This window comes from Sciurus carolinensis, chromosome 11 (genome assembly GCF_902686445.1).
Source record: "Sciurus carolinensis chromosome 11, mSciCar1.2, whole genome shotgun sequence".
Classification (NCBI taxonomy): domain Eukaryota; kingdom Metazoa; phylum Chordata; class Mammalia; order Rodentia; family Sciuridae; genus Sciurus; species Sciurus carolinensis.
This window is the reverse complement of record NC_062223.1, coordinates 10,692,035-10,714,725: the sequence shown is the minus strand read 5'-3', so window position 1 is coordinate 10,714,725 and position 22,691 is coordinate 10,692,035. Positions and strand designations below refer to the sequence as shown.

General features: G+C 58.4%; 1 protein-coding gene across 1 annotated transcript; it reads right to left on the bottom strand.

Moving 5' to 3' along the window:
- Positions 1–1,372: 1,372 nt before the first annotated feature.
- Ehd1 (EH domain containing 1) lies at positions 1,373–22,469 on the bottom strand. Its single transcript, XM_047517395.1, has 5 exons — positions 21,856–22,469; positions 17,386–17,483; positions 6,334–6,746; positions 3,829–3,993; positions 1,373–3,447 (listed from the first exon to the last, which is right to left on the bottom strand). The coding sequence occupies exons 1-5, from the start codon at positions 22,257–22,259 to the stop codon at positions 2,923–2,925; spliced, it is 1,605 nt and encodes a 534-aa protein (XP_047373351.1). The 5' UTR covers positions 22,260–22,469; the 3' UTR covers positions 1,373–2,922.
- Between the last annotated feature and the right edge of the window lie 222 nt (positions 22,470–22,691).

Sequence of the window (22,691 nt, the reverse complement as noted above, 5' to 3'; positions counted from 1 at the left end):
AGTTCAGTGGTAGAACACTCCTGAGTTAAATCCCTGGTACCCTAAATAAATAAGGCTGAGAACGTAGCTCTATGGTAAAGTATCCCTGGGTTCAATTCCCAGTACCCAAACAAAACAAAAAAAATTATTTACTAATTTGGTACTGGGGATTGAACCCAGGGGTGCTTAACCACTGAGCCACATCCTCAGCCCTTTTTGTTTTCTTTTGAGAGGGTCTCACCGAGTTCCTTAGAGCCTCACCAAGTTGCTGAGGCTGGCCTTGAATTCATGAGCCTCCTGCCTCAGACTCCTGAGTCACTGGTGTGCGCCACTGCTCCGGACTGTTTTTCTTTCTCAAGGAAACGTTCGGTGGGAAACGGTGGAAACAGCCCGGAGCTGGACAGACCTGTCTGAACCTTCCTTTGCTCCCTGCGACTGAAGCTGTCTTGTCTTGGGCTCTTCTGCTGTGAAATGGGAAAGGCAGCCCTCCTAGGATCCTGAGGGTTTAGGAGAACCTAGCTCATGGTGAACCTACACAGGAGGTGACTGAGTGACCTGGGAAGTCTGGGGAGCCTGGGGCACTTTGACTCAGACACCAGACATCAGGCCAGATGCGGTACAGCGGCTGGACCCCGGGGCACATCGCCGAGTCCTCAACCCTCCATGTGAGCACCTGCTTCCTCCGTCCTGGGCCATGTTCACCTGGTCTATCTCCCCAGCTGCACCTCCAGACGGTACCCTCCGGGGCACGTCACTCCCGAGTCACCCTTTCATTTGCTGCTACAAACAGGCCTCCTATCTGTGACATCGCTGGCCCTGACTGGCCCCACCCAGACTGTGGATTTTGTCGCCAGTGTCTGCTTTCTCAGTCTCCAAGCCGCCTTCCCTGTCTTTAAACACCCCTCGGGGTGAGCATGGAGCCAGGCTGGCTCTGGAGCCCAGAAACCCTTGTTTACCAGACCCCTCCAGGTGACAATGGCCCCAAGGGCACCCACTCATCTGTCTGAGTGGAGCCCAGGCCAAGCGATGCTGCGACGCTCAGGCGGAGGTGCCTGCCTGGTCCACGCATCAGGCTTCTCCCAGCTGCTTTAGCCCCACCCGGAATGAACCCCTCAAGCTCAGCCCCCGCCCAGCAAAGGAAACAGGGCCTCAGCTCCTCCTCGGGGACCCCCTTTCCCTACCCTTGTCTGCAGGACCCCGTAAATAGGAGGTGGCAGCTTCTGTAGTTAGTGTGACTGGGCAGCCATGGCCCCCTCGCCCTGGTAGGCCTCTCGATCTGTCCCTGCTGGAGTCTTGGTCCCCCAAATGCTCTGCCAGTGGGCCCCTGGGCCGAGTGGGAAGGGCCTGGGGCCCTCGGCCCTGGACAAGAACTGAGCACCAGCAGCCAGCGTCAGCACGTTAACTTTCTTTAATGCAAGGAGAACAGTCTTCAGGCTGTCGCTCACCCCCGGGTGAGTGTGACAGGCGCCGTGGCCCTTACACAGTGAAGAGTGAACGCCGGGGCAGGTGAGGGCGCGCCCCATCCACCCTCACCCAACGACACGGGTGGAAGACGGGCCAGGGCAGTGGAGGTAACAGGCCAGCCCGGACACAGCCCGGCAAGGCCAACAGCAGCACTGGGGTGGGCACGTGGCTCCCTGAAGCCCACCTGAGCACAGGAGGCTGCTCCACCTGCCCTGGTCAGCGAGTGCACCTGGGTGCCCAGGTTCCCGAGGCTGCAGAGTGGAGCTGCTGCACTGGCTGCCTGGGGCTCTGCTTTCTTATTGCTCAGTCAGGCTGAGGGGTCAATCTGAGGACATCCAGGTCCTGGGCGGACACCCTTTGCTGCGGGGGGGAGAGGAAGGGGCTGGACTTTCCCCTGGTCCCTGCTGCCCGGACAGGGGGCCCAGGGCCACAGGCTTCCTTTCACAGCACCAAACCACGCCAGGTCACGGGGACCCACCAACCACTCAAGAGGAGCACCAGGAAGCGCCGGCAAAGCCAGGGAGTGAAGTGAGGGCTACGGCTGCGACCCCTCTGCGGAGCTGGGATGGCCGCCGCTCCTGGGCCTCTGAGAGCGTGCTCTGCGCTATTCCACACACCCGATGGCTCCTGGGTGAAGCTGCCCCCAGCTTGGACCGTGGGCAAGGGAGACAAAAATCACAGCTTTTGAACTAGTGGTCTGGAAGTTTCTGGAAATGTGGTCAAGTATGAAAGACGTCCTTTTGTAGAACAAGACATAGCTTATGTTTCTGGAAGGTGCTCTCACCCCTCCCAGTCCTCCAGAACGACAGGGGCGGCTGGGCTTTGCACCTGGGGCTGCCACGCTGGGAGGGCTGTCAGACTGGGGTGTGAGGGACAGGGGCAGAGTGTTGGCGCCGGGAGCCCAGGCCGGGCGGGGAGACACTAGACTGGCTCACCCCAGAGTGGGGGTGGGGGCGGAGCTGAAGCCCCTGCCCCAGGTGAGCCCCACCTGGACACAGGGAGCTTGGCCTCCTGTCTACATGGGGCTCCTGGTGGCAGCTGCCAGACGGTGAGCTGAGGTGGGCCAGGCGGGCCTGCTCCCCGGGGTCAGCGCTGCCACCGCGCCAGCTGGCCAGGGCAACAGTAAAGGCTGGGACGGGAGAGAGGGTGTGTGTGCGTGGGCTGTCGGACAGAGGAGGAGGCAAGAAAGAAGGCTGCCTCTAACGTTATATATTAAAAATATCCATAGTTCTTGTGCACAAAATTCCATCATCCACATCCGAGCGTCACCCCTGCCTCCCCGCACAGGGCCCAGGAACAGCCTTAAAGAAAGATGGTGCTCTTCCTGTTTGAGAGCTGAGGAAACACCGCTCAGTCTTTATGGACCTTGAAAAGTGGTGACCCTTCCCCTCCCCCAATCTCTGCCTCCCAGCCCCACCCACCTGGGCGGGCACAGAGAGGGTGGCAGGACACGCGGGTGGTCCTGCGTGGCCGGGGCTGTCACTCGTGCCTGCGCTTGGAGGGTGGGACGAGGTGCGGGGGCAGGTCGGCTGGCAGCTCGTGGCCCTCCAGCTTGACCTTGATGAGGTGGTTGGCCAGGGCGAACTCCTCGTCGTCCAGCAGCCCGTCCTTGTCCACGTCGGCCAGCTTCCAGATCTTCCCCAGCACCGTGTTGGGCAGCTTGGACTTCACCATCTCCTTCTTGGCGTTGGCTCCTGTGATCTTGCCGTTGACCGGCGACAGTGTGTAGAAGATCTCGTCGTAGGTGGGCTTGTCCTTGCCCACCACCCACTCGACATCATCGATGCCCTCGCCGGCCCCCTCGCCGTAGCCGTGCCCGAAGGGCCCATTCATGGTGCCATCGAAGGCGCCGCCCTTCACGGCCTGGGAGGGCATCAGGGACTCCTCCTGGCGCACCATCACCATCAGTCGAGCGATGTCGTTGGCCAGCATGTCGTCCACCGTGTCCAGCAGCTTGGGCTTCAAGGCCTGAAACTTGCTGAAGTCCTGGGTCTGCAGTAGTTCCTATGGCGGAGGAGGGAGAGGGCTGGTTGGGGCTCCAGGCAGAGCAGTGAGGCCCCAGCGTCCCAGGAGAAAGCTGCTGGGCTGGGCGTGCAGCCCGGGGACAGAGGGCTTGCCTGGCGCGGGGAAGCCCGGCTTCTAAACCCAGAGCCGCAAAACAAACAAAAGAGGAAGCCGGTTCCTCTCTGCCTGGCTTAGGCAGGTCAGCCCAGCCTGTGGGCCCTGGCTACCGCTGCCCCTCCAGGAGTCGCCACAGGATGCCCCAGGTGCCCCCGCCCCCCGCACCGGCTGAGTCACCACTTCCCCTGCCAGCTGCCTCGTCTGGGGACGCCCTGCCCCCCGCAGCTGGGCCCCCTCCAGCAGCAGTGCCCAGGGCAGCCATACCTGCATCTTGCGGAGGCTCGGGAAGTCTCCGGGGGAGATCTGCTGCTCCCGCTCAATCTTCTGGTAGATCTCGCCCAGGTTGTTCACCAGCTCTTTCTTCTTGCTCTCCTTACCAAAGACGTTGGGCATCTCCTTCTTGAGGGAGCTTATGATGTAGGCGTGGACCTGGGTGGGCAGGAGGGCCGGGTGTCAGGGCTTGCTTGGCATGTGCCCTGGCCGCCCAAGAGCCTTTGGGAATGCGGCCAGGTGCCCGCGGCTCACTGCCGGGGCAGGAAGGCAGGAGCCGGGGCTGTGCTCAGAGCTGCGGCTCCATCAGAGGATTCCCGGGCAGGACCAGACGCAAATACTGCCACAGGGATGGAGAAAAGGAGGTGCACTTGAAGCAGACAGACGACATCTGGACAAGTCACAGTGACAAGTGGGAACAGCAAGCCCAGCCTGTCAAAAAGAGAAGGCCACCAGCTGAGCACAGAGAGGCACCACTAGGCACTGCACATCCTCACCTGACCCTCGGGGTCAGAAGAATTCAGTCCCACCCAAGTAAGCCGAGAGTCGACAGCCTGGCCCGGGGCTCCTGCACCGGCAGGAGGGAGGCAGCCCGTGACAGGACTGCTGAGGCGACCAGGCCCCGTCCATCTGTTTCTCCTTGGCCCCAGCTGCCCAGCCTCAGCAGAGGTGAGCTCCTGCAGAGCCAGGCAGCGGGGCGGGGCCCAGCCTGCAGCCTCAGATCCCTGCCGTGCTCGGGCAGAGTCCCCAGCTCCGCTGCATCACCGCGACAGCCTGGGGATGACGGGACTAGAGAGGCCCGCGAGGCTTTCTCCAGCTGCTCCAAGGTTCCAGCCTGGCCCAGACATTTCCCAATTAAAGGCGGCACACCCTCCATTTCCCCTTGGCATGCCAGTCACCCTGACACCCTGGGGCCATTCCAGCCCATTCGTCCCCTCACTCAGTTCAGCAGCAGCCTCCCCACCCCTGGGCTGGCATCTGGGATTTCCCAGGGATGCGTGACAGGTTGGCCGCGGCCACCACTCTCCCAGCACAGGCTGGTGTGAATCACCAATGAAAAGGAAGCAGCCATGAAACAGCAGGTGGGGACAAAACTAGAGACCCTGGGGCTTTCCAGGCATGTGACTCAATGTGCCCCAGGCCAGACAGTTACATGCCATCTCTGACAGGCAGGGCGTCCAGTCTGCCCTATTCTGCCTCTCCCGGAAGGAGGCTGGGCAGGCAGAGGCAGGACCACTCTCTTGAGCCCTGGGGCAGCGTGCTGGGCCAGGGCTGCACCTCGGCTCAGGCCCTTCTTGGTCCTTTGAGGCTGTGGACCGGTCATACAGCTTTCCCAGGAGCTCCTTCTCAGAGCTGGCTCTGCTCATGGGGAGTCCTGAGTATCTAGAAAGTGAGGGATCTAGAAAAATGAAGAGCCTGTACCCTCCAGAGCGGGCTTCTGACAAGTGATCATGTGAGAACACCATTTTGAGCTGGGCATGGTGGCTACGCTTAGAATTCCAGCAACATGGGAGGCTGAGATAGGAGGACTGCAAGTTCGAGGCCAGTCTGCGCAACCTGGTGAGACTGTCTCAGAAAAAAATAATAAAAAGGGCTGGAGACGTGGCAGAGGGCTCCTGGGTTCAACTCCCAGGGTTGCAAAAAAAACAAAACAGACACCCTAACGGGACCCTCTGCCCTGTGTGAAGCGTTCGCTGGCTGTGGTTTCCTAGCCTCAGCCACCCAGACTCGCACTCAAGCACTTGGTCAGGCACCAAGATCCCAACAGCTCAGCAACACATGCTGTCGTCAGGCGCGATGGGCCCTGTGCTCCTCTGGAGGGTCAGGATGGCCTACAGGACCGCCTCCTGGGGCGTGGGCCGAAGCACCAGTGCTCTCTCTGGGCTCAAGGACAATGCCCGTCTCCTTGCTAGCTCCTCCTGTCTCTCAAACAGCAGCTCCCACTGAGGCCACCCGTGGCCCTCTGCCCCCTGGGATGGCTCTCAGCTGTGGGCCCTGCAGCCCCCACGCCTCCCCTGCAACAGCAGAGGCCTGATGCTCATTTTCGTCTGTGCCAGTTTTCCCCACCGAAGCCAAGAGTGCTGGGATGGGCTGGGTGTCCCTCCACCATGCCCAGCGCCACCACCAGGCCGTGTGCACCTCCAGGCACAAGGCACCCTGAGGGGAACTGCAGGAGGCCCGCGCCACCAACCACACTCCGTTTCCGGGCTGCTGCCTCTTCTGTGGGACTTCCTGTTTGGGGTTGCTACACTGAACACGTTCAGACTTCTCTGACAGGACGGAGGCTCAGCCCCAGAGACCACAGGCTAAGGGGCGGCCAGGTGAAGAAGCTTAGCCGAGAGCGGGCGACACCGCAGGGACACGGAGCAGGGCTTTGTGACGAGGAACGGCATTGCTGATGTGGCTCTGCAGCCTGTGGGGTGGGTCTTGAGCAACTCCAGCCCCAGAGCCCCTGGGCCCCACCGGATACCGTGCCGGTCCCCATGCCCCAGGGTCTACCTTGGCCAGCCTGGCTCGCTTGATCAGGTCGTTGAGCTTCCTGAGGGCAGCGTTGCGGGGCAGGGACTGGATGTCTTTGAAGAGGTCCTGCTCCTCGGCCTCGAAAAGCTTGCGGTTGTCGGGGATGAGCAGCGGGTGGGACCAGAAGGAGCCAATGTAGACCCGGACCACCTCGGGGGTGTTGATGATCTTCCCCAGCGACCACATGAGGGCCCCGTACACCCGCATCAGCTGCTGCGTCTCGATCTGGTCGGCCTTGTTCAGCACCACTCGGATCTTGTCCTCGTGGTTCTTGAGCGCCTTGATGACCTCCGAGAACTCATCGGAGATGTCCAGCTTGTGGGCGTCGAAGAGCAGGATGATGCGGTCCACCCTCTCGGCGAACCACTCCAGGACCGCCGCAAAGTCATAACCTGGGGGAAAGAGGCATGAGTCGGGTGAGGGCCCAGGCTGCCCTGGTGGCTCTCGTCTCGAACTTCTATGGGTGCTCTTCAGATTCCCAGAATGCACCTATCTGAACAGCACCACAGCCTAGGACAGGGTCACTGGGTCGCCCCTATTGCAGCATCACATGGCCGTACCCTCACCACATGCCACCTGGCATGGACAGGTGCTCACGCCCAGAAGCGACCAAGCCCATGTTCTACAGTGGGTCACGTGAGGACGAGAAGCGGAGACTCTAGTCATGAGGCTCCACACAGCAGGGCAGGCAGAGACGGACCCAGGGGCTGCCGCTTGCCTACTGTGTGCCGGGCAGTGAGCGGTGCTCTTCAGTCACAATGCCATCTCTTCGGTGCTTACGTGCCAGGCTCCCTTATTTTCTACAACAGGGGCTGGCAACCCCCAGCTCAGGGACCACCTGCTTATGTAAATGGCACTGTGGACACAGCCCCACCCACTAGGCAGGGGCTGCTCCTGCTCACATGGCCGGGCTCAGCTGTGGCAGGGCTCAGCTGTGACGGACACCGTGAAGTCTGCAGGGCTGGCAATATTAACGCTGACCCTTCCAGCAAGCGTGCTGACCTTTGCTCCACAACGAGCCGTGAACTGCTACAAACCACTTCCCCTTCGGTGTTAAATACTTCTCTCTTCTTTTCCCCCGCGGCAGTGGGGACGGCAGTGGGGATGACAGCAGGGTCGGCAAGCCCTCGGAGGGGTCTCTGAGACCAAATCCAGCACCAAAGCCTGCTTATGCTGTTTCTCACCAGCCAATTAAGTCCAATCAAGGTCAACCAATTAAAATGACTTGCGCCATGTGACAGACTAAGTGGAACTCCCCACCGGTTACAACTCTCTGGTGCAAGCTGGATTCACGGCCTCCAGGTTCAGCCTGCCTTCGCCCATCCTTCATGCAACAGAAATGAGAAAAGGCATACGAGCCCTTCTGGCTTTCCTCCCCGAGGACAGGGATACAGACGCGATGGCAGGAGCCAGCCAGAGCAGACACCTTTTTCACATAAACTCTGGGCTATCTGACCCAGGCCCATGACTTTGGGGTCTCTGGAACAGTGCTTTAACTAGTCTCTCATCCGAAAACTACGGCTCCTCAAAATCTTTCCAAAAGAGAAAATTGTGATTCTCACTTGTAGGAACACTAAGAGGAGAAAGGAAGATCTGGGGAAACAGGTGTCTGGGGAACTAGGCACAGCCCACAAGTGCCCGGCCCTTCTCCCTGGGCTGTCCCCTGGTTTTTCACCAGTGCCCCAAGCCACCACAAATGTAGGCCAGCCCTCTAAGAACCACGAAGTGCTTCAGAGAGAGCAGTCACAAACTCCTGCGAATAAACCAGAGAAGCCCTTCCTACAGGAGGGGGCACGCCTGGGACGCTACCCAGCTAGTGGCCCAACCAGCGCCCCGCAAACCGCCTGCACCTGGCATCCCCGTGAAGACTGCGTGGTGGGCCCAACCACCAGGGCTGACGTGCGATCTGGAGGTGATTAAGGTGGCAGGGAAGGGAGTCCACAGAAGAGGACGACACCCAGGGAATGCCAGGGCAGCCCTCTCAGGCCCGCCCAGTGCTGCCCTGCACGTGGGCAGGCAGCTCAAGCCTCTGTGGTGTTGGTGGTCCCCACCTGTCCCAGGCTGGGGGCAAGTCCCCAGCGCCACTCCTGGACAGCCTGTGGCTCCCAAGGTGCTAAGCTCCAGGGTCACCACCGTGAGGCTGCCCAGGGCACAACGCCACTTGGCTGAGACAACATTCACGCTGCCAGGCCCCTGGGTCAAGTGCACTTCAGCGTTGGCTGCAGCTAAAGCTACAGGTTGCTGAGCCTCTCCCCACACTGGGGCATCCAGAGAGAACACAGGCTTTGAAATAAGATGGTTCTGGACTCAACTCCTGGCTCCAGCCACTGGTGACTTAACCTCTGAGTTACACTTTATCTGCACAATCCCTCCTCCAGGCGCTACAGGCAGGATCACAGGAGATAACGGGCAGGGCTCCAGCAGGAAATGGTCCCGCTGCAGGGGATGGTGGGGTTCCCTGGGAGCAAGGGACTGAGGGGCCTGGGGTTCCACTGCTGGTCAGGAACTAAGAGCTACAAGCATTTGGCCTGGCTTGGAGGTCACAGGATAGCCTTTGTCATTGAGATAAGTCACCAAAATGTAAGGAATATCCCAAATCTGCTGCTTTAGTGACAGTGGGGGGCAGGGTGCTCCCAGAGCTGTGCTTTGCAACTCTTTGCTGCCCCAGCACAGCAGGGACAGGCATACTGACCAGAGGGTGACTTCCCCACAGGCAGAGTGTGCAGTGCCTGGGGCCTGGGCTTCAGTCCGGGCAGGGGAGCCCAATCTGCTTCCCAGGGCTCCAGCCGGCAATGCGCAGGTCAGCAGAGCAGGTTCCACGTGCTCAGGTGTGGGAGAGCACTGAGCAGGTGCCAGGACACCATATGCCAGCCAACAGCCACCACAGGCTGCCAGTTCCAAAGTACAAGGCCCCAGGGACACCTGGTCCCAGAGCGGGGAGCCAACACTCAGAGAATGAAACATCGGCAGAAAACTGGAAGGGCAACGCTGCTGCCCACACCCGCTCTAGAGGACCAGCCCAAGGGACAGAGGCCAGCGCTGAAAAATGACAGCTCAGGAATAATGGAGGCCCCTCGCTCAGCAAGAGTGAGGCCCAACTTCTCCCTCATCACACTCTGTATCCTCGCCCCACCACAAATGGAAACTATAATCCACACAGCTGGGGACGCAGCGATGCCAAAACTGAGTTCCTGGGAACAGGGGCGCCCTGATGGGCTGAGCTCGGCTGTGCTGGATTTGGCTTGGCAGTCAGGACAGTGCCTGGGGAGCTGAGGTCACCCTCCCAAGTCCCACCCCGTTTGGCCTCATGCCCCCACCTGATCCACAGGGAATGAGAGAGGAGGAAGGAGCCTGAATCATGGCCCCCACACGGTCCCACCCAACCCACATGCCCTGTTCCCAGCCAGCACCTAGGCGGGAGGCAAAAGTGGAGCTAAGGCCGTATTTTCACAGGTGAATGAAGTTTCCTGTTTATTATGGAAAATGCTCACACTCTTGATGGGAGGGAGACAGCAGCTGGCCAAGTACAGCCATAGGCCACCAAAAGGGTCACCGCACTCACGCCTGTACCACGTCATCACAGGCGTGTCCACGTGCTAGACGCCACCACCAGGCCACCAGAGCTTCGTGGCCCACTGTCCCTCAAGGCCCTCGGAGGCACCTCACTAGCCTGAGACACGGGTTTCCAGAGGCCACACCAGCCCCAGGCACCTGGGGTCCCCGCAGGGGCAAGAGCAGCCACAGAGCCCACCATTCAGCTTAGAAATGGGGCGGCGGGAGCAGGAACATCCGCCAGGCTGCCGGCAACCCCAACATGTGCACGGAACAAACCTGCAGGTTTTGGGGCCACCAGAGGTCGGCTTGGGGTCAACACGCCCTAACCCAACAGCAGCTTGGTGGCAAAGCAGTCACGGTGTGCTCGGCCAGAGAGGACGTGGCCTGAGGAGATGGGGCGGGCGTGTGAGCTCTGTCCAGGTCAGGTCCAGGTGGAGTGACAGAGCTGACACCTCTATTCCCACCAGGGACACAGAACGCATGGCCCTCAGGGTGGGCTGGAGAGGAAAGTCGACCTGTGCAGTGAGGGATCTTAGTGAGTAAAAGCCAGAGTCACCTCTGATAAGGGACATGAGCCACCAGCATAAGCTCCGGCTGCAAGTCCTGGGTGGAAGACGAGACTCCAAGTGGAAGCAGCCAGGCACAGAGGACACTCGACACCACCCGAGGTCCCAGAACGGGATGCAGAGGCCAAAAGTGGGGGGTGGGGCCTGGGCCAGGGAGATGGGCGAGTGGGGGTCACTGGGGAGGGTCTCAACTTAGGGAGCTGGAGAAGTTCTGGAGATGGACAGAGGGATGGCTGCACAGAAGGTGAATGTACCCAACGCCAGAGTTGCACTTAGAAGTGGGTAAAGTGGGAAACCTTGTGCAGTAGATACATTTTACCACAATTTTAAAAAGTCCCGGGAGGGGGCCCAAGGGGGACGGGGCTGATCTGGGCAGCCAGCCGAGGGGAGGTCTGCATGCAGGCCATCCCGACAGGAGGCTGAAGGCCACAGTGGAGGTGGCCGTTCCCACGGGCCACCCCGGGTCACCTACAGCTAGCTGCTTTCCCGGCAAGCCTGAGGTCACCTGCCCGCCACGGCCCAGGGGTGGATGGTGGGGCTGCTGTGCACCCCCTCAGTCCCCAGCACCATCCCCGACTCAGGCAGTAGGTTCCAGCAGCTGCAGAGGGCTGCCTCACATTCCACAAGTTTCTAGAACATGAAACAATGGAGGGTTGTCTCCAGCTGACTCCTGTTTCCTGCCATTCAAGCAGCGTGGGCCTCGGTATTCCTCGCCAAGACGCCCCACCTGCAGCTTCCAACTCGGGGAGACGGGGCCAGGACAGCAAAGCAGGGACTCGGGATCTGGGCCCGAGCAGCTCGTGAGCACTGGCTCTGAAGCTGCCCACGCTCCCCTGGCACAGTTTAGTCACTGGAGAAAAACGAGAGCATCTGTCCACAGCGAGAGCTGCCCGCGAACATTTCCAGCAGTTTTATTCCAAACAGCACCATGCTGGAGAGAGCTCGAATGCCCTTCAACAGGTGAACGGGAGGCAACTGAGCAAGAGAGGATGCGTCGCCGGGCTGGGTGTGGCTTGGCCAGGGAGCGCCTGGCCAGCACGCGGAGGCCCTGGGTTCCATCACCAGCACCTCAAAGAATAAATTTTATTTTTAAAGAGAGAGTTTGTTTGTTGGTACTGGGGATTGAACCCAGGGACGCTTAACAACTGAGCCACACTCCCAGTCCTTTTTAGTTTTTATTTTAATACAGGGTCTCATTAAATGGCTCAGGGTCTTGCTGAGTTGCTGAGGCTGGCCTCAAACTTGAGATCCTCCTGCCTCAGCCTCCCAGGTCACTGGGATTACAGGTGTACGCCACCGCACCCGGCTCAATATTCATAAACAGAGGAGCAAATCTCAAAAGCATCAGGATCAATGGAAGAAGACAGGTCCAAAAGGCTCTGAATTGTATGATTCCATTTGTAGGACACATTAGAAAGGCAAGCTTTAGGGACAAAAGTCACCATGCTGCCTAAAATGGGATGGAGTAACTACGAAGGGCACAGGGGAGTTTGGGGTGCAGGGGAGTTTGGGGTGAGGCAGTGCCCTGCCCTGGTGGTGGCACTCGGCTGTTGCACGAGCTGCACACCCCAGCAGGGTGACCCGAGCACATGGGGCGCAGACTTCACTACGTCTGGCCTAGAAATAAGCAATGAGACGATGCAGTGGAGGAAGGCCAGATGGACTCTGGCGTCAGGCCCACGTTAACCCTGAGCTTCTACTCAACAGCCCGCTGGGCCACCCCAGCAGGCCGCTGGCCCTCTTCAAGCCTCAGTTAAGTTCTCCCCCAGAGGCTGCGGGAAGGTCAAGCGAGTGCCTGGCTCTGTTGGAATGTTTGCTCTTATTTACTCTCAGGATTTGTTTTGGGGGCCGAGAAGCTCAGATCCTGATGGGCGTGTGGGCAGGGACGGCTTCTAAGGCGTGAAGAACGCCTGGTACCTCAAATAGAAACCAAACATTTGCAGGGCTCAGGCCGGCTGCTACCCAGCCTGCCGCCGGCTGGCAGCCCGGGAACAGGTGCCGAGGCCGGCACAGCCTGGTACGCCTCCTCCGCAGGCAGAGCCAGCCGCGCCCCCAGCCGAGCACTCAGCCACGGCAGCTTGCTGGACCAGAGAGGGAGGAGCGAGGAGGGACGCACGGTGGTGGTGCATGGTGGGGAGTCAGAGGCTTTAGGGAGGTTGGCTACAGGCAAGCCCGGGGTTGGCCAGGCCAAGGATGTTCTGGAATCCAAGGGGAACCCCAGCTGAGTCAGTGCCACCCCAGGATGCTCCTTAGGATGTGACTCAGAAAAACAGCACAGGCTGGGGAACCCTGGAGTCTCTGGTCTCTCTTATTCATCAGGGGCCACTGGTGAACGCTTACTGTGGACCAGGCACTAGGGCGAGAGCCTACAGCAGGTCCACTCCTGCCCCATTATCAACAGCCCTAAGAGGGTTGTGATACAGTGTAAGTACTGCTGTACCTGCCACCGTGACATGGTCCCCAGGAGTTACAGCCACTCCCTGGGGCCAGTACTGAGCTGGACTTGAACCTCCTGGTATTATCTGTGTTCTATTTCCAAGAGGGATGCAGCACTCAGCCGCGCCCCAGGCTTCTGGGCAACCCCTGGAGCAGCCTGGGGTCTGCAGAACACTGGGGAAACCTGGCCGAGAGCATCACCAGGTCACAGGGCTCCAGGCGGCACCGAAGGGAGTCTGATCCTGGGAAACCCTAACCGACTCTGAGGACTAGGACAGCGTGGCTGGAGCTTGGGAACCAGTCGGTCGGCAGGAAGGCAAGTGAGAACCCCGGGCACCTCCACTGATGGCCTGGCAGCTTCTGGCTGGAGGCGAGGAACAGGAAGACGCTGCTGCCACCGCTGTTCCAAGCCCCGGACTGAGTGGGACCCGGGCTGGGGGAGGCAGAAGGCAGCCTATGTTATTTCAGGGGAGCTCAGAGCCCTGCCCTACAAAGACCCCAAAGGGTCAAAGGTCCCTCTGAACCCAACTCCAGGGCCCCCACACCAAGGCAGCATCTCTCGGCCACACTGCTGCCCAAGTGAGCCAGGCCGGTTCGAATCTGAGGGCCGACCCTTGCTTGCCTGGTGTCGTCCAGTGCTTGTTACTGATGGGTCCTCAACCTGTTTCCTCATCGGAACAGCAGAAGCTCCCCCGCAGGCACAGCTGCTGTGGTAACGAGATGGGGTGCTTTGCCGGGCAGTGGCAGCAGGAAGCCAGGCACTGAGCCAGCCAGGCTGAAGTCACGCTCCCCCTGCCAACACAGCTTTCATGGGAGAAACTGAGGCACAAAAGTTACAGCTCAGTCTTGGCTACAGAGTGACAATGGGGGAGGGGAGAGCACTGGCCAGGTCCCCAAGTGTGCCCCTGCTGCTGCCCAGAGGACTGCCCAGGAAGACCCTGCCCCAGGCACTGGCGTGACCGTGCGGGGGGTCGGTCATGGCTCTGGGAGCCAAGGGCGCAGGCTCTGCCTGGCCCCAGCTGCCCTTTATCAGCACACGGTAACACTCAGGAACCACCTTTCTTGGCTGACACAGGACAATGTTATCTTTAAGTCACTCAGAAGATTAGCTGAACAGGCAAAAGCAGCTTCAGACCCCAAAGGGGCCCCTTCTCTTCCCTGAGGCAACTCTCCAGGGTCCCCAGCAGAGCCTGGCAGTGTCCAGACTGCCCTGGGCCGGTGCGGGCCCCCTCTTATCTCTGCAGACGGCATTTCCTGCACACATTAGGGACCATGGGGAAAAGGGAGTCAGAGAGGGCGGCAGACGGGGCGGGAGCGGGAGCACGTGGGCTCAGCAACGCCAGCGCAGCCGGGCGGCCCCCCAGGACGTGTTCTCCAGGAACAGCGGACAGACGGCAGCAGCGTGCCACTTTCCAGCCCACCTTCCCCTGGGCCTATCGTTCTGCGAGGGAAACGCCTGCTTTCTCTGCTGCCAGCACAGGGCGCCCAGAACATGCTGCCCTGCTCTGACTTCCTCTGCTGCGCAGGGCCACATGAGGCCGTTGTGGGACTGGCAGGCACAGTCTCCAAGAAGTCCAGCCCTCCTACCACCTCATGGTGGTGACTCCCTGGAGTCCACACCCAGCAGCCCCAAGAGGTGCCAAGAGAGTCTTTCTTTTGACGATAAAACACCCCATCTCAAATCCTAGCTGGGTAACATATAGTAAGACACATTTAAATCGGGATCTCTGGGGTTATGGAGAAAAAGGAACGGTCTAGAAACCAACTCAATCTCACTATTTCACAGTGACAGCCCTCCTCCAGTCAGTGACACACCAGTCTTTCAGCAAGCACCCTTCTTCCTCAGGATGCAGCACGGGACCGTCAGTGGACACGGGGCTCTGGCTACAGAAACCAGAGGGGCCTCATGTTCCACCTAGTGGACACAGGAGGCCCCACAAGGCAGGCGCTGCGCCTCTGGTTGGCGCCCTCCTCCATGTGTTGTCTGCACAGGCCACTTGAGGGCTGGAACTGCCTGGCACACAGTATCCTCCCAGTCCCAGTCAAAACACATCGCCAGGAAGCGTGCAGGGGTGCACGCCTGTCATCCCAGCTACTGCAGCAGAGGCTGAAATGGGAAGATCAAAGTTCAAGACCCGTCTGGTCACCTTAATGACCCTCTCCCAAACTGAAACTAAGAAAGGGCTGGGGATGTAGCTCAGTGGTAAAGAGCTTGCCTGGCAACCATGAGACCCTGGGTTCCATCTCCAGTACTTCGGGAACAAAAGAAGAACAACAAAACCAAACCCACGGGCTGGAACATAGCTCCGTGTACAGCCCTTGCCTACCATGTCCCAGAGAGGACATGGTAGGCACGCGTCTCTTTCCTCACAGGAAAGGAAGCAGAGAAGGGATGCATCCAGGGGATAGAAGCAGGGAATCAATGCACCAAGACATGCGGTCCAAGCTGCTCGGCCTAAGCCCTGAGGACACAGGCTGCAGGCGAGTGTCACAGCACTGGGCAGGCAGAGTCCTTTCATTAGGTAACAGGACCCATAAGAGCCCCGCCTTCTCTCTGCAATACCTGCGCTCAGGCCTGAAGCCTGCAGCCATACCCACAATGGCACTCCAGAGGGATAAGCCTCTCGGCGAGCTGCTGTCCCTGTCACACTGCCACGCGGGCCAACCCCTCAGCCCGCTCCTAAGGCCTCAGAGGCCAGGACACCTCAGCCCTGAGGCATGTCGTGAATGGACCCGCAGCAGTCCCTCCTCTTAAAAAGTGACTTATTCAGACTGGCCTTGCCCTGGCCAGCGACTGGGCCTTGGCTTAGTAGGCATTTTCTTAAAACCAGGTTGGAACAAAAATACCAATAAAAAGGAAGAAGATGGGCCTCGGCTACTTTAAAGGGGTCCCCAAATCTGTTCCCTTTGACTCCTAGGCGTGTCACTCCCACCAAGGTTACAACCTAAAAGCAAAATGGGCAGCTCTCAAACCCGATTACAGAGAGATGGTTTCTTGCAAGTTCAAGGCCAGCCTCAGCAACATAGCAAGACCCCGTATTAAAAAATAAAAAGAGCGAGGGTGTAGCTCAGTGGTCAAGCGTCCCTGGGTTCAACCTCCAATTCAAGAGAAAAAGCGAGAGACGCAGTTTCAATGAGTCCCATGCAATGCCACACTGGCTGGGGTCCGTGAGCCTGGAAAGAGGACAGAGCCTTCCCCCTCATAGCCAAGCAGATCCAAGCACCCCAAAGCCTAGGCGGCTGGCTTCATCTGCAGGCTCCCCACCGCAGGGCGGCCCAGAGGGCAAGGGACACAGGGGAGTTGTGCAAGTTAATGATAAATCGGTCACTGGTCCTCGACCTCTGGACAACTGTGAAGTCATTTCCTGTTCCCTCTGTAGCTGCAGATTCCCTCCAACCCCAGCCTGTGCTCATGGTCCTCCCAGAAGGCACAGTCCCTACAGGGGGTGCCCACTTTCTACACAGAGGCGCAGGAGAGAGTGAGATGTGACCCAGGCCAGGCACCGTGAACCAGATCTTCAAATGAGCACGTGCAACTCCGACAGGAGTTGACACAGCTGGGTCTAACATGGGGCAGGACCTCCCAGGGGACACCGCCTCAGGGAAGCTGCTGACTCCAAAAGCTAAGCAAATTTAAGCAAATTTCTCTGAGCGCTAAGCAACCAACTAGTTCCGCTAGTTTCTCCTTTTGTTTGGACAGTCCACAGTCCTGCTGGGTTTGGTAGAACTCAGATGGCTCCAGGGGGCAAAACCTGGAAATGCTGATGGCAGCAAGTAAGCAAGTAAACCCCAGGAGGGCCAGCCGGGCACTCCTTTAGTCAGCGGTGCTAGCTGGGACACCTTAGCAGACACCAGGCACTTATGCCCTGCGACCTCGCCGCATGGCCAGAGGCCCCATCTGCCCTGTTTCCAGCATGCTCCACGGATCCAAAAGCAGTCAGTCACAGGGAATGGACAGTGGCCTCTTCCTGGCTGCTCCAGTCACCTGAGTACAGGGAGGCAAGGAAGAAAGCAGCGGAGTGGAGATAAGAGGCCAATGTGAGGCACCTGTTCCTTAGACGTTGTGTTTTTTTTTTTTTTTTTTTTTTTTTTTTTGCGGTGCTGGGGATTGAACCCAGGGCCTTGTGCTTGCGAGGCAAGCACTCTACCAACTGAGCTACCTCCCCAGCCCCCTTAGACATTTTTAAAAACCTGTTGGGCCTCACCTGAACCCCAGCGACTCAGGAGGCTGAGGCAGGAGGATGGCAAGTTCAAAGCCAGCCTCAGCAACTTAGCGAGGCCCTAAGCAACTCAGTAAGACCCTCTCTCAAAATTAAAAATAAATAGGGCTGGGGGTGTGGCTCAGTGCTTAAGTGCCCCTGAGTTCAATCCCCGGTACAAATAAAGAAAAACGCTGGGGTTGAGGAAACCTGAAGGACATCATGGCAGCTGGGCCGCAGACACCGGCACCCGGGCTACAGCCGAGTCCGTTTACCTCTGCTGATGCGCTGCTTCTCGCCAGACAGGATCCCGGGGGTGTCGATGATGCTGATGCTGTCCAGGACCGGGTTGGGCAGCTGGGCACACATGAACCTGCAGGAGAGCACGGCCAGAGAGGCTGTCAGGGCAAAGCTGCTGCCGCTCCAGCTGCCACAGGGAGGGCTTCTGTCCTGCTCTGTCTCTGCACTGGCTTCCTTCCCAGAAGCAAGGAACGTAAGGGGGTGTCCTATCATCTTACTTTCCAGGGGTGGCCAGCAAACTGGAAAAACTTTTCTTTTTCACTTTTGGTGCTGGGATGGAACGTGGCCAAGGCCTCGTGCAGGCTAAGCACACACTCTACCCGAGCCACGCTCCCAGCCCCCACCAAGTGGACACACTTTCTGAACTGGAAATGTAACAGCAGGCTCCAAATGACCCACAGCAGCACTTCTGTCACAGCTGCTACCCGGCCACCACCCTGAGTTCCAGAGTTCAACTTCCCAGTTGCTGACTTGTTAATGAAAGTCATGAGCCTAGGTCACCACTCAGTTCAGGAGGAAACAGACGCTTGACATGGGGACCTTGCCGTTCCATATTACAATCCTCAACTTGGCTAGAGTCCCACACAGCGAAGACAGTCGTTCTCTTCCCATTGCTGCTGGGCCAGCTGCTAGGATGGGGGCTGCAGAGGGCTACCAGGAGAAGCTGGGGAGCACACGGGCTGGTGGACAGTGAGGAGGTGGGCAGACACACCACGCTTAAGTCAAAGCGCGCCCAGGAGGAACACAGCCACCACAGGCCAGCGACTCCTGGGGGACAGCTTAGCTATGCTGCTTGAGCTCCACACTGAGCTTAGAACAACCCAGAAGAGCAACTGACAGCAGGATTCTTTACCAGACACAGAAAAGACTCATTTAAGAACCTCTCTGGGGCTGAGAATACAGCTCAGTTGGTAGAGTGCTTGCCTCACATGCACAAGGCCTTGGGTTCAATCCCCAGCACCACATACACACACAAAAGAACCTCTCTGAAGAGCCAAGCACAGGGGCACACACCTGCAGTCTCAGCTACTCCAGAGGCTGAGGCAGGAAGGATCGCGGGTGTGAGGCCAGCCTGGGCGATGGAGCAAGACCCAAATGGCAGGGGGGTGCTGGGAGATAGTGCTTGCCTCACAAGCACAAGGTCCTGAGTTCGATCTGCAGTACCCGCCCCAAAACAAAACAAAACAAAACAAAACAAAAAAATGGCTGGGGTGCAGCTCAGTGGTAGAGCACTCCTGGGTTTAATTCCTAGCACCGCAAACCAAACCAAACCTCTCTAAAAAAGGTATCGTGAGCAAAGGACATCCTACAGTCCTGTAGAACACAGGCGCAGAGCTGCTCTTAAAACAGCAGGGAGGATTCGAACTGATTAGTAACTCCTTGTGGCCCTGCCCCCAAGTGACTGGTGGCCCACAGGTGGGGGCGAGAGGTGCCATCTGCAAGTACAACCAAGCAAAACCAGCTGACCTGCAGGGTAAGCAAACCTCAACCTTCATCCCTGCAAGGCCAGCACGGAGCATGAGTGCCCTTCTGTACACCCTCTCTGGGTTCCTGCTCGGGAAGGGACTCCCTGGAGAGGCTGGCAGAAGAAGGGGTGTGGAAGGAGAACCAGCTCTGAGAAGTGCCACGTAACATACTTAAAAACGCCCCTCCAGGAGCCCGGCGAGTGAAGGCGCACCTGAGACTCAGGAAGAAGCCGTGCTGCGGAGCCTGGGAGCGCGGCGGAGAACCAAGAAAGGCAGGTGGCAGGAAAGATGCTGGTCCTGCGAGGACAGGCCTGTCACCCTCTGCAAGTGGGCGGCCTGGTGATGCGACAGGTTTTCCCCGGCCCCTCGGAGGTCTCCCTGACTGCCTGTCTGGGTCGGCTCCACCTCCGTCTGACTGTATTTTTAGAGCAGACACTCAGAAAGCAAAGGCCCAGAAAGTCAGTTCATGACTCAATGGGTCCCTTGAAGAGCTGGGAGAGGCTGTGACAGCCACAGAAAAGCCCCTTTTGTTGTGCCTCCCGGTCGGGTAGCACCCTGCATACCTCACATCCTGACACAGCTCAGACCTCAGCTCAAGCTGATAAGACCCCCTTGGCAGGCCCCCAGCACTCAGGGACCCTCTGGAGATGAGGGAGTGACAAAGTGGCACATAAGTGTGGTTTCTGGGTCCAGCGGCACCCACACCATCAAAATGCCCGTCTGACCAAAACTCCTAAGCTCTTCCTTTGCAGGCAGAGCAGCAGTGATCGAGGGCTTATTTTAATGAGTGACCTCGACAAATCAGTTGGGCCCTCTGAGCCTCAGTCTCCTGAATCAATGAGGCAGGGGCTGCCGAGCTGATATCCAGGATCCTTCCAACTCTGAAAATCTAGGTTTCCAAAAGCAGGAAATAGGTAACATGCTGCGTTTCTCCTTTTTTTTTTTTTTTTTTTTTTTTTTTGGTACTAGGGATTGAACCCAGGAGTGCTTAACCACTGAGCCACATCCCCAGTCCTTTTTAGTTTTCATTTAGAGAAAAGGTCTCACTAAGTTGCTTAGGGCCTCCCTAAGTCGCTGAGGCCAGCTTTGAACTTGTGATCCTCCTGCCTTAGCCTCCTGAGCCGCTGGGATTATAAGCACATACCACTCACTGCACCCAGTGTAAGTTTTTCTTTTTAAAAAAGCTCTGTCTTCACAATCAAGCAAAGATCTAAGGACAGCGACCCACCCTGTCACTCCCAAAGTTCTTCCTGGCAGGAGAAACCTAATGAGTGGACAACTTTCCAGTACAGCAGCCAAACTTTTCACAAGAACAAAGGTCTGAGCTAAGGTCTGAGCCAATTACCTATCTACAGGCACGATAAAACACAAGCACCCTTCAGAAAGGGTCCGGGCTAAGGGGACCAGCCCTTCAGGAGCCTTAGCCCAAAGAGCTTCACTCGACCTAGCCCTGCCATGCCAACAGCATCAGCATAAAATGGGAGGACAGGATCAAATGCCTGCAAGGAGCAAAAAGACACGAAAGGTCAGCTCACGCAGGGAGGCGGGCCTGGTCAGGGCCTGGGCTCTGGAGCGAGCCGGCCTGCCCTGTGCAGCGGCCGCAGTGTGTGGACAGGAATGTGATCATGCGGGGCGGAGACCTGGAAGGCAGGATTGAGAGATTCTTTCCTAGGCTCACCCTGACGCAGACTTCAGGATTTCAAAGCATGGAGTCTATTTGAAAGATGGAGCAAGGAAGGCAGGCTCTGTGAAGTCTGGAGGTTTGTCCCCTGGGAGGCAGGGGTAAGGGTGGGGACGCCTTGAGTTGCTTTAGAGAAAAGTGTTACAACTCCTTAGAGAGGAGACCACTGTGTTTCACTCATAGCATTGTAAGGGTCAGAACCTTGGAGGATCACTCTTAGAATAAGGAGACAGGTCTCACCCATTTAACTGGGGAAACAGGTCCAAGTAGGCTAAGGGACATCCTAGCACATCTTCAGTGGGACTTAGGGCCCAAATCTCATTTCAGGGCTCCTAGTGCCACTGCCTCCTGAAGCCTCTCAAGGCAGAAATGACCCATTAAGAGCTACTTTTGGGAGAAGTATTCAGAGTCCATCTGTCTCTTGCCTTCAGGAGGCTGCCCCAAAGTCAGAAAACCACACAGATCCTTCTTGTCCCTCCTACACAAAACCACTGGTCCCGGGGGAGGCAGAGCAGAGACACACCACACCAGCAACTGGAATGACCAAAAGCCTTACTGGGTTTTTCTAGGACACTTAAGAAACATCTCAGCCTGGCATAGTGGCTCAGGCCTGTAATCCCAGTGATTCGGGAGGATAAGACAGGAGGATTGCAAGTTTGAGGCCAGCCTCAGAATTCAGCAAGAATTACACAAATGGTATGCCTTTACGCCATGTACAAACAGAGAAACATCATGTATCCCATTTGTTTACAATAAAAAAAAAAAAAAAAGAATTCAGCAAGACCCTCAGAAACTTAGTGATATCCTATGTCAAAATAAAAAGGACCGGGATGTAGCTCGGTGGTAAAGCACCCCGGTCCAGCCCATGGGGACACAAACACATACACATACGATAAAAAGTTAAAAAGAAAAAAAGACCTGAGTGGGGACAGATTGATTTGAATGAACTGGATGCTTCCAGTCTAGGGAAGAAGGTGGAGAGCAAGAGAAGGTGGGCAGCAATAGCTCCTTTCTAACCCGAACCCTTTGCTTTAAGTTGAGCTGGGGTCTGCAGGAGGGTTTGGGAGTTAAACTGATAACCTGGAAGATTCTGGGGGCGACAAAGTCAGAGGAGTCCGCGATGCCCACTCCCAGACCTCAGGACGGGGTTGGATGGGTTTTTCCGTGGGATGCAGATGGGCCGTCCCTGGGAGTGGTCGTCCAGGGTCTGGTCGGGGCCTCTCAGACAAAGGATAGTGAGGGTGACGGACGCGAGAGGCCCCGGTCGCCCCTCGAGCCCCGGGGTAAGGGAAGGGTACCTGTTGAGGAAGGCGTTGCCGAAGGCGTTGAGCTTGCGGAAGGGGCGCCGTGGGTCAACGACGAGCGCGTTGCCGGGCACCACGCCCTCGGTAGGGCCGTGCATGACCGCGATGAAAGAGTCGGTGGTGGGCTCAGGCCCGATGCGCATCCCCGGGAAGTCCTGCTCGATCAGGTGCCGGATGAAAGTGGTCTTGCCCGTGCTGTACTGGCCCACGAGGAGCACCATGGGCTTGTTGTCGAAGTCAGCATCCTCCAGCGCGGGGGAGTGGAACTCGTGGAAGCGGTAGTGCTCCTCCAGGGGCAGCAGCTTCTGAGCGTACAGCTGCCGCAGCCCCTCCGCAACTGTCTGGAAGAGCTCCGGCTCTTTCTTGCGGCGGGCATCCTTGCTGACCCAGCTGAACATGCTGCGGGAAACGGGGCTGGCTGCTGCGGGGTAGACGGGCAGCTGAGAGCGGGGCGAGGGCGCACCGCCGAGGAGGGGCCGGCCGGCCGGCTGAGAGAGGCGGGCGGCGGCCGGGGGTCAGGGGGCGGGGGGCGGCCCGCACTGCGCAGGCGCACGGCACGGCTCGCTGAGGCGCCCTCTGCCGAGTGGAGCGCGCGCCTCGCCGAGCGTCCTTTATAGGGTCGAGCGCAGCGCTCGGGCGCGCGCCGCCGCCCGCGGGCCAGCGGGAGAAGGAGAGGCAGAGGGAGGAACTCCTCCCGGCCCCCCCCCCAGCTGCGTGCCACGTCCCCCCCTCCCCCGCCTTCCATTGGCTGATTTCAAATATCGCGATCGTTTGGCCTGGGTACCTTGGCAACCGCGCCTGTTTCGTCCCGCCCTTCGCGCCGCGGTTTA